At 38.8% G+C, this 23,285-nt stretch overlaps 1 protein-coding gene across 7 annotated transcripts in view; it reads right to left on the reverse strand.

The window, feature by feature from the left end:
* Positions 1-7,597, reverse strand: part of csnk1db (casein kinase 1, delta b) — a 33,779-nt gene extending 26,182 nt beyond the window's left edge. For 5 of the 7 annotated variants that reach the window (XM_044338729.1, XM_044338730.1, XM_044338732.1 and 2 more), the window contains exon 1: positions 7,108-7,597. In XM_044338729.1, the coding sequence (XP_044194664.1) occupies positions 7,108-7,183 (76 nt within the window). In that variant the 5' untranslated portion in view covers positions 7,184-7,597. The remainder of the gene's footprint in view (positions 1-7,107) is intronic. The other 2 variants (XM_044338734.1, XM_044338735.1) reach the window with 2 other exon arrangements.
* Between the last annotated feature and the right edge of the window lie 15,688 nt (positions 7,598-23,285).

Genomic DNA, 23,285 nt, shown 5'->3' on the forward strand with positions numbered 1-23,285 from the left:
TAAGAGTCACGGTTCGCTATTAAATGTAAAGGTTGGAAAAGGTCAGTCTTTGCTTTATGGTAGAGGGAGGGTCATGCATTTTCCCCCAGTCACTCAGAGAGGCTCAAGGAAAAATATTTGTAGCTCCGGAGAGGGTCCAAATAAAAAACAAACAAGCAAACAAAGTCACACCCCAGCCACGAACAGTCCCTGAAATGTTCACAACCTGAAAGTGAGATTAGCAGCATAATATAAGAATGATTAATTCTGAGTACCTGACATATTTAATTAACAGCTATATCTTCTGCACTTCAGGAGCTACTTACTCTAAATGCTGAAGGTCCTGATTAAAAACCCATCATAACTGATCAGACTGAAATGCTGATACAAATCAAAGAGCAAAAGTGGGGAAAAAAAATGAAGATTCTTAAATTGATGGGAATGCAGAATGCCAGTGTCTTGCAACTGACATGCCTAAATGGATTGCATCCATTAATTTCATCATGTCAAAATGTTGTGAAAATGAACTGTTGTCCATGCTTCTCCACCCAGTAAAATGCATAAGAGGCATGTACAAATAGTTAATAGTGCTAATAGTGAATTGTTATAAACAAACTAAAACATAAATTGTATGTAACTGATTCGCCAAACTAGCCACGTATCTTAGAATTTGGCAAATTATGGTAAACTTACTGGCTGAGATGGCAGCCCTTCCTCCCTCTACCAGCAGTACCTCCCAGGCAATAGGGGGGCATTCAGGCAGTTACGCAGCCCTCCCATTCATTTGAATAGGGGGAATTGGGGGTCAACTTTTGCCACAATGCAACCCGATGTCATTCAGCAAGGAGCTGCATTGGCCAACAGTTGATAACTTTCCAGAGTTGTAAAATCATGTCTGCCAGTATTACAAACCAATGTGCGGTGTTTTGGCATCTGATGAGCCTTGAAATGAAATGATCTGTAGCTCCAATTCGACTTCCTGGATCATATTTCGTTGTCTCAGCGGTACCTCAAACACACCCCCACCACTGCAGACCCCTGCACTGTTTTTACGAAGGGCTGTTGGGCTGCTGAACGGTCTGATGAAGCAGGCCTAAGAGGGAGGGGGACTGAACAGGATTATTTATTTTATTTAGATTTCCAGGAAGATATTAAGTTTATGTAATGATGTTGTTGTAAACATTTTTGTTGCTATTCGATAAACAGTATTTTGTTATTTGTTGTGAAGTGATTTTTTTAATTAAAAACATTTTAAATAATAAAAAAAGTATTTAAAAAAAAGCATAAATAAAGTACTGGACCAATAAGGAGTACTAATAAGACTTGTAGTATCAATAAAGTCCTACCAATACCCATCGCTAGTCAAGAAGTTGTGATATGTGTCAAAACTAGCTAGGAAGGACTGTAAACAGAACCACGTTCACATGCATTCACAGTGCCTTACAATGAACTACTCTGCGGACACTGAAAACATGATTGCTGTTATTAGTCTCTGGAACGGTTCTAAACAAACTAGAGCAGTTACCCACCCAAAACCCCATAGAAACTGTGTCTGCCTCCTGACCACTTAAATCAATTAAATCTACAGCAAACAGAAGAGGAGTTATACCTAAAAGTCTAATAAAAATTAACACCACCACTACAACAGTAAAACAAAATAGGGGGAATTAAAGCTGCAAGCAGTGATGATCGGGCCCTCGCTCCTACCACTGTTATTGCAGAGCAACAGGATACAGGAATACATTTACCAGAGGGCACCTGACATGGATATACATTTTCATGAATATTGCATGTAGGAGATAACTAATAACTTCCTGTGCCCACTATGTGGCACTAGAGAACTAGAGAACACCCACTAATTATATGTCATGTTGCTGTATATCATGTGTAGACCACACCATATAATTTTGACGTAAATTGGATGACATGTGTCACGTAAGGCCGACTTCCTGTTGTCAGTGGTTGGCGCTATGACTATGACTCAATATTAACATGTAGATGTGTTCAGGCCTGACCTCCTATCAAACGTGAGAAATTTGGGGCAGATTGGACAATGTAAAGCTGAGTTACAACAACATCCTGTTTAATTCCCCAAACATGTTTCGGGAAAAAGTGACCGGCACGCCACACCAAGGGCATTCCATCAAAACTAAAATGTAAGGGGGCACAATTCAGGAAATCTCACGATTCGATTCTGATTTTTGGGATCACAATTCCATTCACAATCGATTCGTGATTCAAAAGGATTCGCAATTCAAAATAGATTTGATTCTTGATTCAAAATCAATTCTCAATACATTGATTGATTTCATTCAAGATTGATGTTTTGAGTAAGTCTTTCCATTTGACTGCAGTAGACACTTTTAGGGGTCTCAAATAAAAAAGATCACACTAAATCAAATGTAAACATTTGCTACTCAATATCAACCCTGAGTAAGATTTCTTTTCCTTTAGTCCACTCAGTCAATAGGAAACCAAGGCGGCCCTAAGACAAAGACTGAAATGAATACTACACAAAAATAAAAATGATTGCAAAGATAAACTGCTAAGTGCAAAACTTCAAATAATAACTTAAATTCATACTTCAAATAACAAAATCAAATTTGATGAAAACTGTGATCCAAATTGATCAAATTGGTCAAATTGTTCACTGTAAGCGGATGATTATAACCAATTGTTTCTTTTTCTTAATTTCTCATGCAGAGAACTATCTAATTGACATTTGTATATTTGTTACATGAATATAAAGAAATGATATGGCCAGTTTCACTATTTACTGAATTTTATTGACTGTTTCAAAATACAGAACAGCTCTTTCAACGCTTCTTTCACTGCTGCATCTCGGTGGCTTGTTTTTAGCAATTTGTCATAAGCTTCAAGGAGACTGCGTTTTTCATTGAGATAAAATGACTTTCTCATTCCCGTCTTCAGGTAACCAGCTGGCAGGCTGACGAGTTGTGCATTGTGTGTTAAGCTGCGGGGGTGGGGGCCACAGCAAGAAAGTTGAACCGGAACCAGAGCCATGGACACTTATAAAAGACTAATATATATATATATATATATATATATATATATATATATATATATGTATATATATATATATATAACAGACAAGTTAAATGTTTTGACTGTTTAAGAATAAAGAGAGAGAGAGAGAGAGAGAGAGAGAGAGAGAGAGTGTGTACAGACCCTTTAAGTCAGTCAGAAAGCAGTTTGAGTCAGAGGCTGGTTTTCAATGGTAGGAGAGGCAGTGGTCAAGCGAGCTAGAGAGTGGATGAGGAGAGGAAGTGCTGGTGACGTTAGTGAGGAAGCAGGTGGATCAGATCAATAAAACGTTATTTTCAGATTTTTTCACAGCGGTTACAAATAAATAAGCCCACGAGCGCAAAAGCCTGTGGAGGTGCGCTGCAATGCCTGGTAATGGTATTGTTTTGTCAAGCTCCTTCTTCCCTTCGAGATAGGAAAATCCAAAATATGTCCAAATGATTGCCTTCACTGCTGAAGGGCAGCTTGTATTCGTTTTTCTGTCAGGTACTCCATGGCTCGTGGCCTCTCCATGACACACACTTCACTTCCTTCTTGCCACCGGAGTTGGGTCTGTGCGAAAACCTGCGCAGCGTCATTGCGCCATCTATGGGATTTAGTGAGCTAACTCATGTCAGGAAAAAATGGAAAATCGATTCTTGGAATTTCTGAATCAGCAGAGGCAGAATTGCGATTCTTATCTGAATCGATTTTTTTGCATACCCCTACTAAAAAGCTTCGCAATTTAGTATCAAAAAGGTGTTTAGATGTAACGTAACAAATTTGAAGTTGCTCGGGTTAAATCTATAGGAGGAGTTTGTTAAAATACAACACCTGTTACCCATTGGGCCCCTGGCACTTTTGTGCTCAGACCCTCATAAATGCAGACTATTAAACATTAGATCTCTGTTATCTAAAGGTGTATAGTAAACAATCTAATATCGGATTATCATATTGATTTTTTTGTCTTACTGAAACTTGGCTGTGCCATGAAGAATATGTTAGCTTAAATGAATCCACCCCCCCCCCTCCCCGTCATATTAATTCAGTGAAAACCGCTTATAATGATCACAGTTACAGTGATCAACCAGTTATATGGATCAAAAAGGTCAGGACAGAATTGTTCCTATGCAAATGCTGTGTCCATTTTCGGTCTTGATACATGTATGCACCATGATACATGTATGATATGTACTTAGCAGCTGCAGCACCAGTGCGGTACCCCTCCATAGGTTTGAAACCATTAGAAAATAACGTTTTATTCCTGTCATTCACTGGCTTTCCTGCTGCCACTGCTTGCTCTACTCATCCACTCTCTAGTTCGCTCGACCACTGCTTCTCTCTCTCTCTCTCTCTCTCTCTCTCGTCTTCTTTAAAATAAGTCTTGCTTAGTCGGGCAGAATAATCTTTAAGCAAATAGGAAGGCCTTCTGTAATGCCAGGACCTTCTCATTATAATAATGGAGTCATAACTCCAGTGATCTATGTATTCCTATAACTCTCAGTAGTAACAACTTCATTAAATGATAAAATCCTAACTATTACAGACAAAATTCATCACCTCCTGCCTTCAACCAGCACTGTTTTATCCTCAAACACAGGAACCTTTGAAACAGCTGTAAAACTTGATATAGATTAAGACTGTTCTTTCTCCAATCGTCCTTATCAAACAACTTTAACGATTTCTGCATGTAAACCATGGCCCTGTCTTTTAGACCCCATCCCCACTAGGCTGCTTAAAGAAGTTTTACCCTTAGTTACCACTTCTTTCCTTGATATGATCCATCTGCCTTTGTCAACGGGCTATGTATCACAGTCCTTTAAAAGTAGCTGTAATTAAACCGCTTCTTAAAAAGCCTACTCTTGGTCCAGGTGTTTTAGCCAATTATAGGCCTATGTCTAACCTTCCCTTTCTTCCCAAGATCCTTCAGAAAGCAGTCGCCAATCAGTTGTCTGACTTTCTACATAATAATAGTTTGTTTGAGGATTTTCAGTCAGGATTTAGAGCGCATCATAGCACAGAGACAGCACTGATGAAAGTTACAAATGACCTCCTAATTTCATCGGACAAAGGACTTGCATGACTTGCAATTTTCTGCTACTAAACTCTGACAAACCTGAAATTAATGTGCTTGGCCCTTAACACCTCAGAAACACATTATCCAATGATAAAGCGACTCGAGATGCCATTGCCCTGGCCTCCAGAACCATCATCTGGGAGTCAAAAAGAGGCAGAAGAACTAGCCCACGCATTTGTTACTTCTAAGCTGGATTATTGCATTTCCTTATTATCAGGCTGCCCCAACAAGTCTCTCAAAACTCTCCAGTTGGTCCAGAATGCAGCTGCACCTGAAAACTTATTTTTTAATTCACTGATGCTTAGGCCCAGCAGGGTGGTCAACTTGAAATACACTGGTGGAAACCCTGCAAGTTATCTCTGATATGTTCATAACGCAACACTGTCAAAACACACCTGGGTTGTCAAGGTTAGCTGTATATAGCTGCATGCTATTTGCTATTAACTGCCACCACAGATAGAATCTAATTCTGGGAGATACTGTAAGTGCACTAACGTGTACTGTTTTTATACCTGGGCTGTCAGACATACCAGTAAGTCGACAATTGTGCAGCTGTTTTAAGGCCACGTCATAATGTCATATCAATTGTATGCCACTAAGATAGCCTTACTAAATACAATTTAGTAAGACTACCATAATATAATTGGTCCAGTTGACTCCATTTCTAATAGCACATGCATGCAAAGGGCCCTGTGTGAGATGAGCCATTTTTACAGTGTTACCAACTTAGCTACTTTGTCACTAGATTTAGCGACTTTTCAGACCCTTTTATTTACCTTTTTTCTTCTTCAAAAAAGTAGCTTGCAACATATCAAGCGACTTTTTGACTCCTCTCCTTGAACGGAGTTGCCAGTATTGCTCAGTGAATGAGTGCTAATGTGGCTGTCTGGATTGATTGTTCAGTGGGTGGGACAGAGCAGCAGCACGTTCAGTGGACCAATCATCAGCCCGACAGAGTTGTGAATGAGCTGTAAATGTGTGTACTTAATGACCAATCATTGATCCTCACTGTTTTTATTCTAAATCATTTAACTTTACTAAGTTTGATTTTGTTTTGTTTTGTCAAAATAGACAGTTAACAATAATGAATATATTCCAGTGCATGATCATCTCTCTATTCATGATACTTCAATTACAAAGTGAATACAACAGCTGGCATAAAGCAGTTTTTTAATATTAGAGGTAAATTTAAATGCACATTGAGGAGCTGCTAAAGAAAATAGCTAATGATATGGCTAGATACAGTCAGTTTAGTTTAACTTAATTTTCTTTTGATTATTAAGTCTTGTATGTATGTAATTACATCATGACGTCATAGACAAGCAAATTAGCACGTGACATCATCTAGAGACATCTAGCTACTTTTCCTGCAGGCTTTAATACTTCTCACTGAGAATAGTTGGCAAAAGTGTCTTTTTATGAGACTATGGCCTTTTGGCCGATAAAGGGGGAGGGGTGAGCGTTTGGTTTCTCGACCATTTGAATTTGCTAGCCGTGTTAACTTGGCTACTGGCAAACAACTGCAATTTTAGGCTGGGTCTGCCTCGATTCAGCTCTGTTCTGGGCACCCCAAAAATCTGCTTAATTACGTTACAGACTAATCTAACCACTAAACATTTATAAAGATGAATCTAGGACAGCAAAACCAGCTAACGCTAAATTCAACTGGTTTTGTATCATATTAACATTTAAACAAACTACACAAGTGTCTTACGTTTCCTGTAATGCCTGCAATAAACACAATTCGGTCAAGGTATTTCAGCTCACTCCTCACATTGTCTGGCCATATCTTTTAAGCAGACAGCTCTTGGTAACTTAATTTGGCATAACAGAGGTAAGGAAAAGTAACAGTTAGGTAGCTAATGTTAGCTAACGTCAGCTGCGGTAACCACAAACATGACATGAGCTTACGGATGTCATTTCGACTCGATTGAAATATTTTGAAAGGTTGTTAATAAGGGGTTGGTAACAACTGATTGCTGTGAAGTGAACACGCGGGCAAGTGGAAGATAACATGTTTTACTCACCTAAATAGATGTCCCCGAAAGAGCCACTTCCGATTTTTCTGCCCAGTCTGTATCGGTTCCCCACTCTCAGTTCCATTTCGCAATGGGCTAACGTTATGTCTAATTCTTCGTTTGGACCTTGTTAACGTTGGTTGCCCCGAATGTTCAGCTTTTTGCCTTTTCTCCACGTTAGCTCCGCAAATATTCCAAGTTCCTTAATTGGTTTATGATCCCCTTAATTCACTCTCCACCTTCCCCCAGAATTCCTGATTTCAGTTCCTTCTGTAGAGATCCAAATTTCACCATCCCATTTGTATCTTTCTAGGGAGCGAAGACCTGTAATTTAGATATCGACAAATAGTGTCAAACGCGTAGTTTATGTTCTTCGTATTTTGGGGGTCATTATTGCCCCAAAACAGAAGGATTAAGACGGATATTAGACTTCACTCCAAATCGTACACAGCTTCACTCCTCGGATTTTTTTCCGCCACCGTGAAAGCTGTTATTTGCAACTGACGTCACTTCCCCTAGCAACAACAGGCAAATATGGAAAAAAAATATTCCGTATACGACAGTATAACCTATGTCAACCAAAAGTTTGTCTTTTAAAAATTAGGCTATGCCATTCACATACAGTTACTTGCATATGGGAAATTCGAGTCAGATTTCAAGTCAGATTTACAATTTAACACTCTCATTACATAACACTGTGGCTGCTGTAACACAATACATCAGGACTCTTATGCTTGGTGAATTTACTGTTGTATTTTACATACTGTTGGCATTAGCAGTAAAATGGCAGTATATTACCAAATCTCCCTAACTTCAATATAAAATACAAAATGTATGTTCAATTTGTGACAGTTTCTTTAATCATCCGGGCATTATAATAGCCCACATAACTTTTGTCCTAATAAAACAAGACAACATTAGCCTAAGTAACACAATCTGAAAAGGCTTATCAGAGCTATACTGATCATGATGTTTAGGGACAAAGTCCCCAGACATACTAATAACACTATTATTTATTTATTATAAGTTGTATTTAACAGTCATACTATGTTATGCATGATATTGCAACACACACATAAACAGCACTAGACAAACACCCAGCCCTACATGAGCAATTACAAACCTGTGTCATGCAGGGCTGATTCAAACAAAAATTAAACCTGTCTAGGCCCACATATGAGACAATTTTGTGTTTTGTTACAACATTCATAATCCACAGCATTTACACACACTCCCTCAGCTCAATGTCTTTGAGAAAAAAATACCTGTAACAAAAAATGTACTGTCTGTTGTTGGGCATAACTTAACTAGCATAACTTAATTCAGTATTAGCTGTGAATTTGTTGTTTTCAGGAATTAAAATGACTGGAAAATGACTGATGATTGACTTCATATTATCCATTTAGTGTGATTAATAATTAGGTACTCATTTCATTTTTATATGCTTAAATTCTGTTTAGAATGGCATATCAAGCCAGACAGGAAAATATAGATCCTAAAATCCTTATTCTGTGTACATAAAGTAATGAGAAATCATAATAACTACAAATATATCAATGAACCATGGAAACATATATTGTATCTGCTCAGCTTTCACATGTAAGGACGAGACATAAGTGAGAAATTGTATAAACTAGTTCAGTACCCATTCAAAACGTGCCTGTTCAGAATGGGCCAATTGCTTAGCCTCCAGCCACTACTGCACTGCATAAAAAATTAATACAGTTGATGTGAGGAGTGGATGTTCATATACACCAATATCATGAAAGAAACTAACATTCTATTATACACAGATGTTATAAATAATAAGTACTATGATAGTAAATAAACGTTCTTTTCTCATTTCAAGTAGTCTAAAAAAAAAGGCTGCATTTAAAAATAAAATAATGTGCATCCTAAAATAAAGTGGGTCGATCATATTGGGCTCTTAGATCGTTCCGATTTGAGTGGGTATGTCTAGTCAGGATGCCTTCTGTTGCTCCTCTGTAAAGGTTAACAAGAACTAGTGATGGGAATTTTGCCTTCTTAAATTTCCTTAAGAAGTATAGTCAGTTTCCTTAAGAAGTATAGTCAGAGATTCTTTCCTTTAATAGAGAGATGTCAATATGAGTTCAGTATGAACAAATTTGATATGGGCACAAGTAAAATATTAAGTTTAACCTACAGCATGCACACATAATGTGCAAACATTTTCACATTGACATATGTCTATATGTACAGAGTGTGCAGGATACTAACTGAGTTCAGATAACAAGGACAGACAGAGAGGAGGTCCTACTCTTAACCAAATTAAGTCAGTCCCAGCTCTGTAGCCACACCCACTGATTGGTATTTTTCTGATTGGCTGCATACGGACGAGCCACTCAGATTTTTTCTCATTGGTCATCCATTGGCCAATAAGCATAGCCCTAAGGCAGCTCACATGGCAGACCTGTTGTTCTACAAATTGGATAACGGGGTGGTACATGTGTACCAATGCTCTTCATGGAGTCTGCATGCTGCATTCACATCCTGTAGGAATAATGACTTCACAGTTTAAGACAACCTAATTATGTTCAAAATATTGGAAACAATTCAACACTAGGAATAAAGCTTCTGGTGAAAATACTTTGAGTGAAATATAAATTAATATAAACAGCAAACCAAACAATTTCACTAATTATCCATGTAATGCATTGGAATTAATGAGGGTTTTGATGACAAAGCTAACGTAGTTATGAAGAATGACCAAGGAATCTGTCTGTCTATCTTTGTCAGACGAGTAAATGAACTCAATTCAGTTTTATTAATTTATATAGCACCAAATCATAACAAAGGTTATCTCAGGGCACTTTTCAAATAGAGCAGGTCAAGACCATACTCTTTCATTTACAGAGACCCAACATTCCCCCATGAGCAAGCACTTTGTGACAGCAGCAAGGAACAACTCCCCTTTAATGGGAAGAAACCTCAAGCAGAGCAGCCATCTGCCTTAACCGGTTGGGTTGAGAGAAGAAGACGGGAGAGGGAGAGGGGAGAGAGAGACACACAGAGAAGCATAATAACAACAATAATAACAATAACAATGATAGTTATAATAGAGATATGACTAGTAATAATAATAGCAAGCATGGGAGTTCAGGACATCCACAGGACCACACTGTCCATAATCTGGATTCTGGATTTTACAGGAAGCCAATACAGGGGGTCGAGGTCCCTCATCCTGTGAGATGAGAAAGCACAAAAACTCCGGGGAAGAAGCAAAGTTAGTAACATGCATTAATGGTACATGAATGCATAAAGATGGAGAGGAGGAGGAGGAGGAGGAGGAGGAGGAGAGAGGAGCTCAGTCCATCATGGAAAATCCACCAGCAGTCTAGACCTATAGCAGCATAACTAAGGGCTGGCCCTAGGCAAGCCTAGCCAGCCATAATTATAAACTTTATCAAAAAGGAAAGTTTTAAGCCCACTCTTAAACATAGAGAGGCCCTGTCTCTCATTCTACTTTTGGAGACTGTAGGAACCACAAGTAAGCCTGCATTCTGGAAGCGCAGTGTTCTAGTGGGATACGGGGTACTATAAGCTCTTTAAGATATGATGGTGCCTGACCATTAAAGGCTTTGTAGGTGAGATGAAGGATTTTAAATTCTATTCTAGATTTTACAGGGAGCCAATGCAGTGAAGCTAAAATGGAAGAAATATGATCTCTCTTCCTAGTTGTTGTCAGTACACATGCAGCTGCATTCTGGACCAGCTGGAGAGTCTTTAGAGACTTGTTAGGGCAGCCTGATAATAAGGAATTATGATAATCCAGCCTAGAAGTAACAAATGCGTGGACTAGTTTTTCTGCATCTTTTTGAGACAGGATGTCTGATTTCTGCAATATTATGTAGGTGAAAAAAGACAGTCCTTGAAATTTGTTTTATGTGGTTAAAGGACATATCCTGATCAAAGATAACCAGATTCCTTACCGTAGTGCTGGAGGCCAGGGTAATGCCATCCAGAATAGCTACATCATTAGATAATGTATTTCTAAGGTGTTTAGGGCCAAGCACGATAACTTTGGTTTTGTCTGAGTTTTGTAGCAGAAAACTGAATGAATGAAATAAACAATAAAGGTATACCAACTTTTTCATAAACCCTCAGCTCTGTCATGAAACGTATTTTTTGAGACCAATTCCAAACTGCATGCTTGTTATAATTTGTCTGAAGGTTGGAACACACATTCTGCTTCAACTTAGTGCAGAGCAGAGCAGAGGCTTAATTATCTTACTCTTTTCTTACTCTCACATTACAGCCAGAAAGAATTAAGAGAGAAGCAACATCATCATAATTGTCGAAATTGGTGGGTCCTAAAAGGGGCACTTTGAGCTTCTCTCACAGGCCTTACCTGATCACCATTCATAAATTATTAGTTGATTCACGTATCAGATTGTGGAGAGACAATAGATGTGGCTGGTACTAAACACTGCAGCAGGGAAGCCTGACCCAATTACTACAAACTGTAAGCCTTTAGGCCAAAGCTACAATAGTAGTCTGTAGTAATAGGGCCAAGCTTATTACTACTATTACAAGATGCCTGGTGACACCAAGATTATGAATGCAAAAATAATCTTGTGATATTTCATACTGATAATTTTTACAGAGGTCATTCTTTGCCTTTCAGATTTGTCATTTTGTCAACTTGTGGGCATGGACATAATTAAAATAGTAAGTGTGTATAGCACAAGCACAAAATGTGCTTGTGCTATACAAACATTTTTGCATTAACATGTCTACAGCATGTGCAGGATAATATCAATTTAGATAACAAGAACAGATACAAAAACTAGTAATTCTAAAATGTATAAGATATTAGACACTATAATTCAATTTTACAGATTGAATAGATTGAAGGTCCAAGCAAGTTGTGTTCAATGAACAGGTAGAATAATGTATACATTACATAAAAGCAAATTATGCAGGTAGTACAAAAAAGAATAGGGTAGGGATTTACCATTTTTGCATTAAAATGTCTACAGCGTGTGCAGGATAATATCAATTTAGATAACAAGGACAGATACAAAAACTAGTAACACTAAAATATATAAGACATTAGACACTAGAATTCAATTTAACAGATTGAATAGATTGAAGGTCCGAGCAAGTTGTGTTCAATGAACAGGTAGAATAATTTATATATTACATAAAAGCAAATTATGCAGGTAGTGCAAAAAAGAACAGGGTAGGGATTTACCAGCGGAATCCTGATTATTCAGGAATTTTAAATCTTGGAACAGTCATCCACAAGTAACAATTCACTGATGCTGTGATTTACATCTCCATGGTGACATCTAGTGGATGTTTTGAAAAGTGCAGTAAATTGGTCCAGCAGAAAATTTGCAACTTAAGCGCTTGCTTTTCCAAGTAAGATACAGTCAGTGTCACCATGGACTACAGATATCTAATGACACTGTAGTGAATATTGGAGTGAATATATATATGATATGGACTATCAAACAATCAGCCCCTACTCTTCTGTTCTTGGGAACATTAGGGACTGACATTAGAACTTACCTTCTAATGGAGATTTATCAATAATATTCACACAATATACATACATAGAGATGTGTACTGGCAAAGCATTGCAAAATGGGATTTTGGCAACAATAATCAAGCCTATTGGGATGTAATGTACGTAATCGGGATGTATCCTAAGTTTAGGATAAAATACTGATTAATTTTGTTGCCTTTAAGGATTCAAATATACTAAGACTGATGGTAAATACAAGTGGTGTGGAATGATCAGTGGCTGGACCAAATGAAAATATAAGGAGGGTGTAGATTTCTGTGGTCAACATACAATAGAACATTTAAGTAGAGGTAACTGACAGAACTATCACAATTCCTATGATTAAATTTGGGTGTTCCGTTCTCCCTCAGTGTTCTCTCTGTGAGCCTATGTTGAGATAAACAGTCAGCTAAACTCTTAACCATACTATTTCCTCCAAGGAACATTCCAATGTTGTAGTTGGCAGACGTTTATATAGCAAAGTGTGAAAGTGTGATGTGAACTCTCATGCTGAAATCAACAACATCATTGTTGAGGTTGTTGTCATGAAACCACAAGAACTGTAGAACATCCCTCCTGTCATTGTTTTTTACTGTAAAGCTGTAGAATATCTGCTGGATGTCTGCAGTGAGAGCAACTGATTCTTTGCAGAATCTGATGAGGACTCCCAATGAGTTGTTATTCAGATCAGGTCCCGACAGAAGCACATTTTTGAGTGACAGCCCATCAACCTGTGCACTGGAGTTGAAGACCACCTGAATTTGGCTAGGCTTCTGGGGGTAATACACACCAAACATCGGCAGATACCAGCATTCCTGGCCTTCTTACAGAGGTGGTGCCAGCTCTGCATGATTGTTGTTGAATAGTACTGCATAAACTTGATGTAATGAGCTTTCATTTCTGGCTTCTTGTTGAGGGTGCATCTGAGTGACATCAGTCGGGCAGGAGATGTCTCAGGGCTGTGAAATGGGAGAGGAGCAACCCAGCTGTTGTTATCATCCTTGACAAATTCCTTCTCCATCATCTCCAAGAAGGTCCTGTCCTAAATGTAAGGTACAAGCTGGTTGTCATTTATACCTTGGCAGAAGACAGCTTCTCCTAGCTCTCTTCAGTAGTAGCTTTCACTGGCATAATTTGCATTACAGTCCATGGTATTACTCTCTGAATGCTTCTTAGGCTGTAGTCATCCTTGACCCTGAGGAAACTATCACAAGGGGTGAAACATGTTGGACACCCATGTTCCAAAATGTACGTTTTCAGAGCACTTTCTTCATTGGATTTATGTGTATTACCCAGGCACACGTCGCCCACCAGGGCCATGCAGTAACCTTTAGACGAGCTGGTGCTCAAAGTTATAAAAGGGCACATGGAACAAGATTTTAAAACACCATACACCGACACCTGTTGAATTATAGCATCCCATATTCAAACAGAATGTAATATGGAATCTTACAACAAACTGTCCATCATACTATATCATTGTCCCGCACCTGATGAAATAAGAGGGGGGAGACTATGATTTGCTCTCTATTTTGTGTGTGTGTGTGTGTGTTCTGTTGGCACCTATTAAACATCAGAGCCTCACAGAGCCAAAGGCAACATTCTCTGCAGGCACACTGACAGCTGAGATACCTAATGGTATAGACCATTAGACCATAAACTGTGAGGACTAAGATTTTGTCACTGTAAGGGTAAATAAATGGCAGGATTAGCCCAAGGCTTCAACTACTTTTGTCTGGACCACTCAATTTATAATGTTTGACTGAATGGCTTTCAAAAACAAAAACTCCTGAATGGAGAAAAGGCTGCTCCTTTAAAGAGAGAGAGGCCGTGACCAATTCACATAGAAAATGTTTTCTCATGGAACAGATATACTTCCATTTTATTAAATGTATCAATCCAAACTGAATCAGAGACAGTCTCACGGAGACCCATGCATTTTTTTTAGGTCTGAGTCTGTTTCTGTCATGTTCAGGGAAGTGTAATCTTAGCAGGTAGCTGTTTAAATCACACAAATATCCCGTTGTATATGTGTTTTCAACTCACTAACCATATGAAATAAATCAATAAATACAAACAATGTTGATTTCTTCCCATGGAGCTGACATGCAAAATATTTTGGTTCAGTAAATTTCTGCTATCAGTCAGCCAGTTTGGCCGGCTGCTGTCCTCTCAGCTCCCCAGGAGCTGCAGCTGACAGATGGCTGCTTCTGTGAACAGAGACGCTTAACGCAGGTCGAGTGAGAAGTGGGGAGGCTGCAGAAAGGCGGGGAGTGTAAGTGGACTGTTGTGCTCAGATGAGACGAAATGTTCGTAACACTTCTTTGAAATTTCTTTTAAATCACCCCAAAATTTACCTCAAATTTCATGGTACTTAGGTGATAATTAGCAAGTAACCTCTTTGAAATTTTTTTGACATTACTCCAAAATGTACGTCCAATTTCGTGGTAAGTAGGTGATAATTAGCAAGTAACTTATTTGAAATTTTGTTGAAATTGCCCCCAAATTACCCCAGCATTTACCTTGAATTTCATGGTAAGTAAGTGAGTTGTTGCAACTTAATTTCCAAGTAGTTTCTGTCTAATTTCTGTTGAGCGGACCCCTAAAGTGAAGAGAGTTGTTGCAGTTTAATTTCCAAGTAGTTTCTGCCTAACTTCTGCAGGACAGTAAATTGAAGTATGATTTTTAACCATTTACATTCTCAGCCATTTCTGTATAATTTCAGCAGATCAGTCAAACCTTGTAACAAATTTCCTAAATATCCCTTTTTTAAAAATTGTAGCCACCATAAATTGCTAGTTATCGACAAGTACAACTTCATAATCAAGAATCAAGTTATAAATTGCCCAAGTCCTTGCTCGCTTATTGAGGCCTGATAATAATGTCTTCACACCACTCAACAAATGTCACTTTTATATTTTGAGACAATACATTAACAAAGAAATTAAGTTTATACAAGGTTTCTGATATGAAAACATAGCACTTATGTTGTGCTACTTTTACACCTAAAATAACACTCAATGATGTCTTTAAAAAAGCGTCCAACAACTCCATCGTGTTTTTTGGCCAACCGGTCGTTCCACTTGATGAATCTGAGGTTCATCTTAAGAGCTGGGCCATTCGGTTCCCCCGAAGTGGTAGATGACACCAGGCTCTCTCAATATGTTGCGTATGAGACCCTGTCTGTGATACAGAAAGTGTCGCCTATGGTTGACTTGATAGTGGATGGAACCATCTTGTGACAGTCTTTGATAAGCTCTCCAAAAATCTGTGATAAAAACAAAACTAATAAAAACAAACTACTGAAAATTAAACTAAAGCTAAACCAAATTCAACATGAAATTCAAAAATAGTATAGGATTAACAGGCCAATTCAAAAGAGAAAAATATAATACCTCTACAAAGAGAAAAGACCTCCAGGCCACACAAAACACACACGACAGCTGACTCAGGAAAAATAATAGAAAATATATTTTTAAAGGTGTTCTGTCCTTTTTCATTTTCCTGATAACCTCTTTTTATACATTCAAAGAAACTCTTTAGAAAAAACAAAACTTCTTTGTTTGATGAAAATCTTTAACTCAATTATACTACAAAAAATAAAATTAAAACCAAATGAATGTACAAACAAAATTGCAGTAAATTAGAAATTAAGAAGTATTCAACTCTTAGTGCTCGATACACAAATTAAATGGATCCTCTGTTGGACCAAAATGCACTTATTATCAGTTGTTGTGTTGTTGTTCCTTTAACGTTGTTTGTCAACTTTGAGTTTCTTTATGACATCAGTTGTGGTCAGTTTTTAAGTCTGTCTTGGGCCCAGGAAGAACAAAATAATCTGAGATCTCAGGAAAAATTCAAATAAAATAGAATGCTCCTTAGTTTGGTTCCCTTTGATTTGGGTCCTATTGCCCCCTTGGAACGGCGCATCAGCATGTCAGCATCCCGCCAAGATGAAGATATCCACGGTGGGATAGGATGCCATGCAGAGGACGGAACAAAACTGCATCAGAGCTGAAATGCGGTGCACACGCGCCCGGTAGGATCCTGGCATTGAAGTAACTTATAGTCACATTTTCATGCATTATGACAGTGATTATCAATGCATTATAAAATTAATGTATTACAACTAGGAGAATTATAATACACTGTGATCCTTGCAAAAAAATGTCAGTGAGTGACCTGCAATTATTAAATATTGTGATTATATACCTTGTCATTATAAAATGCTTTATAATGTGTTATGATTATTGTTATGAGTTATGAATATTTTTGAGTGCTTATAACTATGATTATAGAGTGCTTTAAGCAGATTATAACACAATATAAGAATGTTTATAATGCATTATGGACATGGGCTTCATAGAAAGTGTTAATGTTACCTTAAACATTTCTGAACTAAATTCTCTCCCTTTTTTATACATATACATTGCAAATGAATGCACATTTCTGGCCTTTATATTTTATAGTACATACAAATTAGCTTTTGAGCCCATTTCAAATATGCACAAACTGCCATATGTGCTTTCCCAGGGCTACATCAGCAGCTTAGCATGTTGCACTTAGCTTAGCTTCTAGGCCGCAATTAAGCGGTTAGCGACTAAAAAGCTTAGCACCATCAGCTATATTCTCATCAGGTCACACAAACATTATATCCTGACTGAGTTTTTGCTTCACCATACCTTTCAAGGTAAACTAACACATGATTAAATTATTTTGGAACAAAACCGTAATGCTAACCAGATAACCTCAAGTGGCTAACTCACCAGGATAATCCCTTAATTTGGAGGGAAACGCCCTGCTGGAGTCCGGAAGATGTTTTTTCCCACTGTGCAGTTAAGTAGTTTTCTCTCTCTGGCAACAAGCAAGCTCTACTCATCATTTATGTAAATCTCACATTAAAATGCTTTATTTTAATCTTTCCAAATTTACTGACTTTTGGCCACACCCCTGTCTGAATAGTGTGACCTGCAGTAACTGAAGGAAAACTAGATACTTCTCTGTGCTCAGCTGCCTAGCAAGCATCTACCGATGGCCTGTGTGAGGCGTTTAGGGAAGATCGGTAAATTGGAGCGCCTACCAATAGTCTTCATGTGATGCTTGTATACTGTACGTTTATGTTACATAAACGTACAGTAAAATGGAGTGAAAACTCTTACTGAAACAGTTTAGTTGTGCTGCAGTGGAAACTATTACTGACACAGTTTAGTTGCTACAATGGAAACTATTACTGAAACAGTTTAGTCGTGCTGCAGTGGAAAAGTAAAGCAGCCTTTCTGTTTCTTGCAAGGAGTCAGGACATCTGCTGACAGATGTGTTATGCTAATTTATGGTCTAAAGCATCACATGAAGACTATCAATAGACGCCACAATTTACCAATCTACCCTAAACGCCTCACACAGGCTATCAGTAGAAGCTTGCTAGGCAGCTCCACACAGAGAACCCAGATAGCATACGGAAGTGGGCCACTTCAGGCAATGATACGGCACTGCTGGCCTTCTTCTGGCCCGGACAAAATGGATGTGAGCCTGAAGTGGCCTACATGTAAAATAACAAATATGGCCCAAATATCCCAAAACAAATGTGGGCCATTTTTGGCAAAGGTGTGGTGCTCTTGGCGATGTGTAAACTGGATGTGACCCTAAAGTCACCCATGTGATACATAGTGAATATGGCCCAAATATCACAAAACAAATGTGGGCCACCTTTGGCAAAGATCTGGCCCAGTCGACAATAGTTAATGTGGGTGTAAACCAAAAGTGGCCCACAAATGGTGCATCAAATGTGGCCCGGTTATCTTAAAACATACCAAGGCCAGTTCTGACAAAGATACGGCACAGTAAGCACTAGCTTGACATGATGTGAACCTAAAGTGGCGACACATGATATGGCAAATATGGCCTAAATACTATACAACAAATCTGGCCCACTTTTGGCAATTGTATGGCACAGTCAGCACTGGCTGTCATAGTGTGAGCCTAATGTGGCCCACATTTGAAATGGTAAATATGGCCCAAATATTGCTGAACAGATGTGAGCCTAGTATGGCCCATATTTGAAATGGTGAATATGGCCCAAATATGGTTGAACAGTACTGGGCCACTATAGGTAAAGATGCGGCACAATTAGTGCTGGTTAATCTGGAAGTGAGCTTGAGGTGGCCAACATATGATGCAGCCAATGTGGCCTGGTCATCGTAATACATATCTGGGCTAGTTTGGGCCAAGATATGGCGCACTCAGAACTGGCTAATCTGGATGTGATATATGATATGATGTGATATGATATGATATGATATGATATGACATATGATTTACTGTGGTTCTAAATTAATCATAAAATTTTAGAGGTGAAGCTCAGTGTAGGTGCATACACACCGATAATGTTTATAACTGGGAAGGTGAGATTCACTGGAAATGCTCCTGGAAGATTATTTTTCTACAGCAAAGTGTGCCCTGGCCTCCTCCTCTTATAAACATGGAATTTACTGTTCCATGTTAGTCCAGGGATCATTGTCCCAACAGTCCAGCCACAGTCCCCACCTCTAGTCTAAAACTGGTTTCCACTGCCTTGTTTGGTGCAATTAGGGTTGAACCCCACATGTACCCAACTGAACTGATTAACTGTTGGGGCTGCACAGCTTAAGGCAGCTGTCTTTCCAGTGACACACAAATGCTTTATCCAGGTCCCGGAATTTGCAAACTATGTTGACTGTGGTGCTAGGCCTATTGCTGGCAAACAGGAGTGCATTGCCAAAATGCCACCATTCCATGCAGGATGTGGGCAATATGAATATTAGGAATGTGGGCCAGTTCTTGGGCGGCTGTGGCTCAGGAGGTAGAGCGGGTCTTCCACTAATCGGGAAATCGGTGGTTCAATTCCTGGCTTCTCCAGTCCGCATGTAGATGTATCCTTGGGCAAGATACTTAACCCCAAATTGTTCCTGAAACCCAAATTGCTGTGTGTGAATGACTAGATTTCCTCTGATGGGCGGGTGAATGTGTGTGAATGTGATTCATAGTGTAAAAGTGCTTTGAGTGGTCAGAATACTAGAAAGGTGCTATACAAGTACAGTCCATTTACCATTTGTTTATTTCGTTTGTTCTTGAGGATATCGAATGCGGGCCCAATCAGGGCCAGAATAAAAATGAACTGTGGTCCAGATATGGCCCAGATGTGGTTTATTTGTTTAGTTTTTGGTTTACATGTGGCATTGTTATGGTTTGCTTGTGGCCTGGATCTGGCAAACAGGAGCGGACCGCCCAAGTGCCATCATTCCACACGGTATGTGGGCCACATGAAAGTGTGGGTGTGGGCCGGATATGGGCCACAGCAATTTTGCTAGCTGGGAAGTGTCTAGTTTTCCTTCAGTTACTGCAGGTCACACTACTACTTTTGTGGGGCCAAAAGTGAGTATGTTTGGAAAGAGTAAAATAAGACATTTTAATGTAAGATTTACATAAATGACGGGTATAGCTTGCGTGTTGCCAGAGAGAGAAAAAACTACTTAGCTGCAGAGTGAAAAAAACATCTTCAGGACTCCAGCGGGCGCTTCCCTCCAAATTAAGGGATTATCCTGGTGAGTTAGCCACTCAAGGTTAGCTGGTTAGCATTAAGGTTTTGTTCCAAAATAATTTAATTATGTTATGTGCGTATCTTGAAAGGTATGATGAAGTAAAAATGTCAGTCAGTATATAATGTTTGTGTGATGTGATGAGAAGATAGCTAATGGTGCTTTTTAGCTGCTAACCATTTAGGCTTAATTGTGGCCTAGAAGCTAGGCTAAGTGCAACATGCTAAGGTGCTGATGTAGCCCTGGGAAAGCAGGTAAGGCAGTTTGTGCATATTTGAAATGGCCTTCAAAGCTAATGTGTATGTACTATAAAATATAGATGGCCAGAAATGTGCATTCATTTGCAATGTATATGTACAAAAAAAGGGAGAGAGACAATTTAGTTCAGAAATGTTTATGATAACACTTTCTATGAAGCTCATGTCCATAATGCATTACAAACATTCTTATATTGTGTTATAATCTGCTGAAAGCCCTGTATAATTATAGTTATAAGCACTCATAAATATTCATAACCTTTATAATAATAATCATAACACATTATAAAGCATTTTATGATGACAAGGTATATAATCACAACACTTAATAATTGCAGGTCACTCACTTACATTTTTTTGCAAGGATTACAGTGCATTATAATACTTATAATTGTAATACATTATAATAATTTATAATGCATCAGTAATCACTGTCATAATGCATGAAAATGTGATTACTCTAACGCCAGGATCCCACCAGGCGCTTGTGTGATGCGTTTCAGCACCGACGGGGTTTTGCTCTGTCCTCTGCAGGGCATCCTACCCCACCGGGAACGTTTCAGAGGCGGAGTGTTTTGTCTGCAAGGAAGCCATGTGCCTTTTAAATTCAGTTGCACTCCTACTAAAGTAATTACCACAGACTAGTCAAAGCCGAAGGAGCATCTTTAGGCTACCGTAATTACTATAGTAGCAGGGCAACTAAACTGCCTGATTTGGTTAACTTGCTCAGATTTCGTTGATTTGGTCATTTTCCTTGATTTTTGTACTATCGGTAAGTAGGCTACATGGTTTCTTAATTTGTCTGTTTTAATTGTGTTTATTATTGATATAAAATGGGGAGTCTGCACAGGGTGTTTTATTTTGAAAATTGACCGGATGCTCTATGTTACTGTCTGATTGGCCTGAAGAAACCAGAGGGTACATTATAATTTAACTTTAGAATATATTTTATTAATATATAAAACAGAATAACATAACAAGGGTGTACAGTGTGACAGTTTTGATGGCATATGCTATTAAAAATAATTCTGTGTGAAGAGAAATACGCATCCACTCACTGACTTGGATTAAGTTTTTACTAGCAAAACTTTTATTGCACTTAGGGTAACCAGTGTTTCCCATAGGTTGGCGGGAGGGTTGGGGGTGCGCTGAGTAAAAGTTGGGAGACTAAGCAGTCAGACATTTCTCTGTTCTCTATTTCTCTGTTTAGTGTCTTCAGGTTAGGCTAACCCATTGTTGCTCACTTTGGAGCTAACCCCCTTCACTTTTCCAGCATTTGGGGAAACAACAGATGTGACTTCTCTTGGTCTTGACAAGCTGCAACAATTATTAACTGACACACTGTAGTCTGTATTGTACATTTACTGTCAGACTGACAAGTTATTGCTAACCTTTTCCTCTGCTCTGCTCGCATTCACATCACTTTTCTGCTGCCGGCGCTCTCACTCAACCACTCACTCACCCACTACACCACATATTATGCACTGCCGTATTCCTTAAAAGGAGCTACGCTACCAAGAGTTTTCCAGGCAACGACACAGAGGTTAACTCACGTTTTGGAATAGTGCTGCACAGAGGCTCCCAAATGCTATTGATTTCTGAATGAATGGATATTTGGCGTTATTTTTTGCATTAAAAAAATATTTTTTTTGGCCTGGCGAGGGTTCTCGTTGCCTGATGAGAGAAAAGCACTGATAATGCATTATAAAATGATAGATATAATACTTTAATTAAAGGCGCAAGCAGCGTTGAACGAGCCCTCGCTCCTTTGTGCACGTCGGGCCATGGCGCAGTCGAAGGGCTTCTGTCATCAAATCTCAACAGTAACAGAGATGAAAACACGTCTTACCTCGATGTCGGTGTGACCAAGTAGGAAGAGCCAAGCTCAAGCAGGCTGTTTTTGTAAGCTTGCATGATGACACGTCATCAGGCCATCACGACGCCCAGTAATCGAGCCACCAGTAGCACCAATCATGTCAATAAAATGGCGTTTTCTGGGACTTTCTGGAAGCTGATGAATCACAAAGCTTGTCTCCAAAGCTCTGGGAATCTGCCTGATTGCACTTCATGTCTCTTGTACGTTTAAATGTACAGTGCCACAAGTACATGCTGGACAAAGACATGTAACTTTAGTTGTCTGTTATCTAACATTGCATGAAGGAGTTAAATATCATTTCCTGTGTCCACTATATGGTGCTAGAAAACAGGCATTAAATAAACATCATAAATAAACATAAACAACATATCAACTGTAGAGCACACCTTGAAAATTTCATGTGAATCAGATGATGTTTGTCATATAAGGCTGACTTGTTCACAGCTGTGTCATCAAAATTGTGCACTTTTAACACTTTTAACCCATATGACCTGGTCAAAGTTTGATTGAAATGTGTACTGTCACAGAACTCTACAGTGTGAGTATTTCACTCGCATTTGTACCTAAAAATAGATATGTGCGAAGTGGAAAAATAATTTACTCGCACACTGTGCGACTGCAAATTACAACCATAAGACTATATGAAATGCTAGACTAACTCTTTTTCTATTATGCTGGACAAGATCCAATGAGAAAAGGTCATTTTTCCACCATGTAAGTGGAAATATGTTTTTCTAGGGACAGTTTTTCCATGATTCTGGGCTATATCTGATGAGAAGGGCTCTTTTTTTCCACCATGAAAAGGGATAGATATTTTTCCATGGAGAAACTTCCAGAACACTGTTTTTGCAGAAGGAACAGTGGAAATAGCCAGAACTGAAGAAAAAAGATTTTCGTCTGTCTATTCTGAAACTCTCCAGACTCATTGTGTTTCTGTCATTCTGGACTTG

The sequence above is a fragment of the Thunnus albacares genome, chromosome 20 (assembly GCF_914725855.1).
Source record: "Thunnus albacares chromosome 20, fThuAlb1.1, whole genome shotgun sequence".
Classification (NCBI taxonomy): domain Eukaryota; kingdom Metazoa; phylum Chordata; class Actinopteri; order Scombriformes; family Scombridae; genus Thunnus; species Thunnus albacares.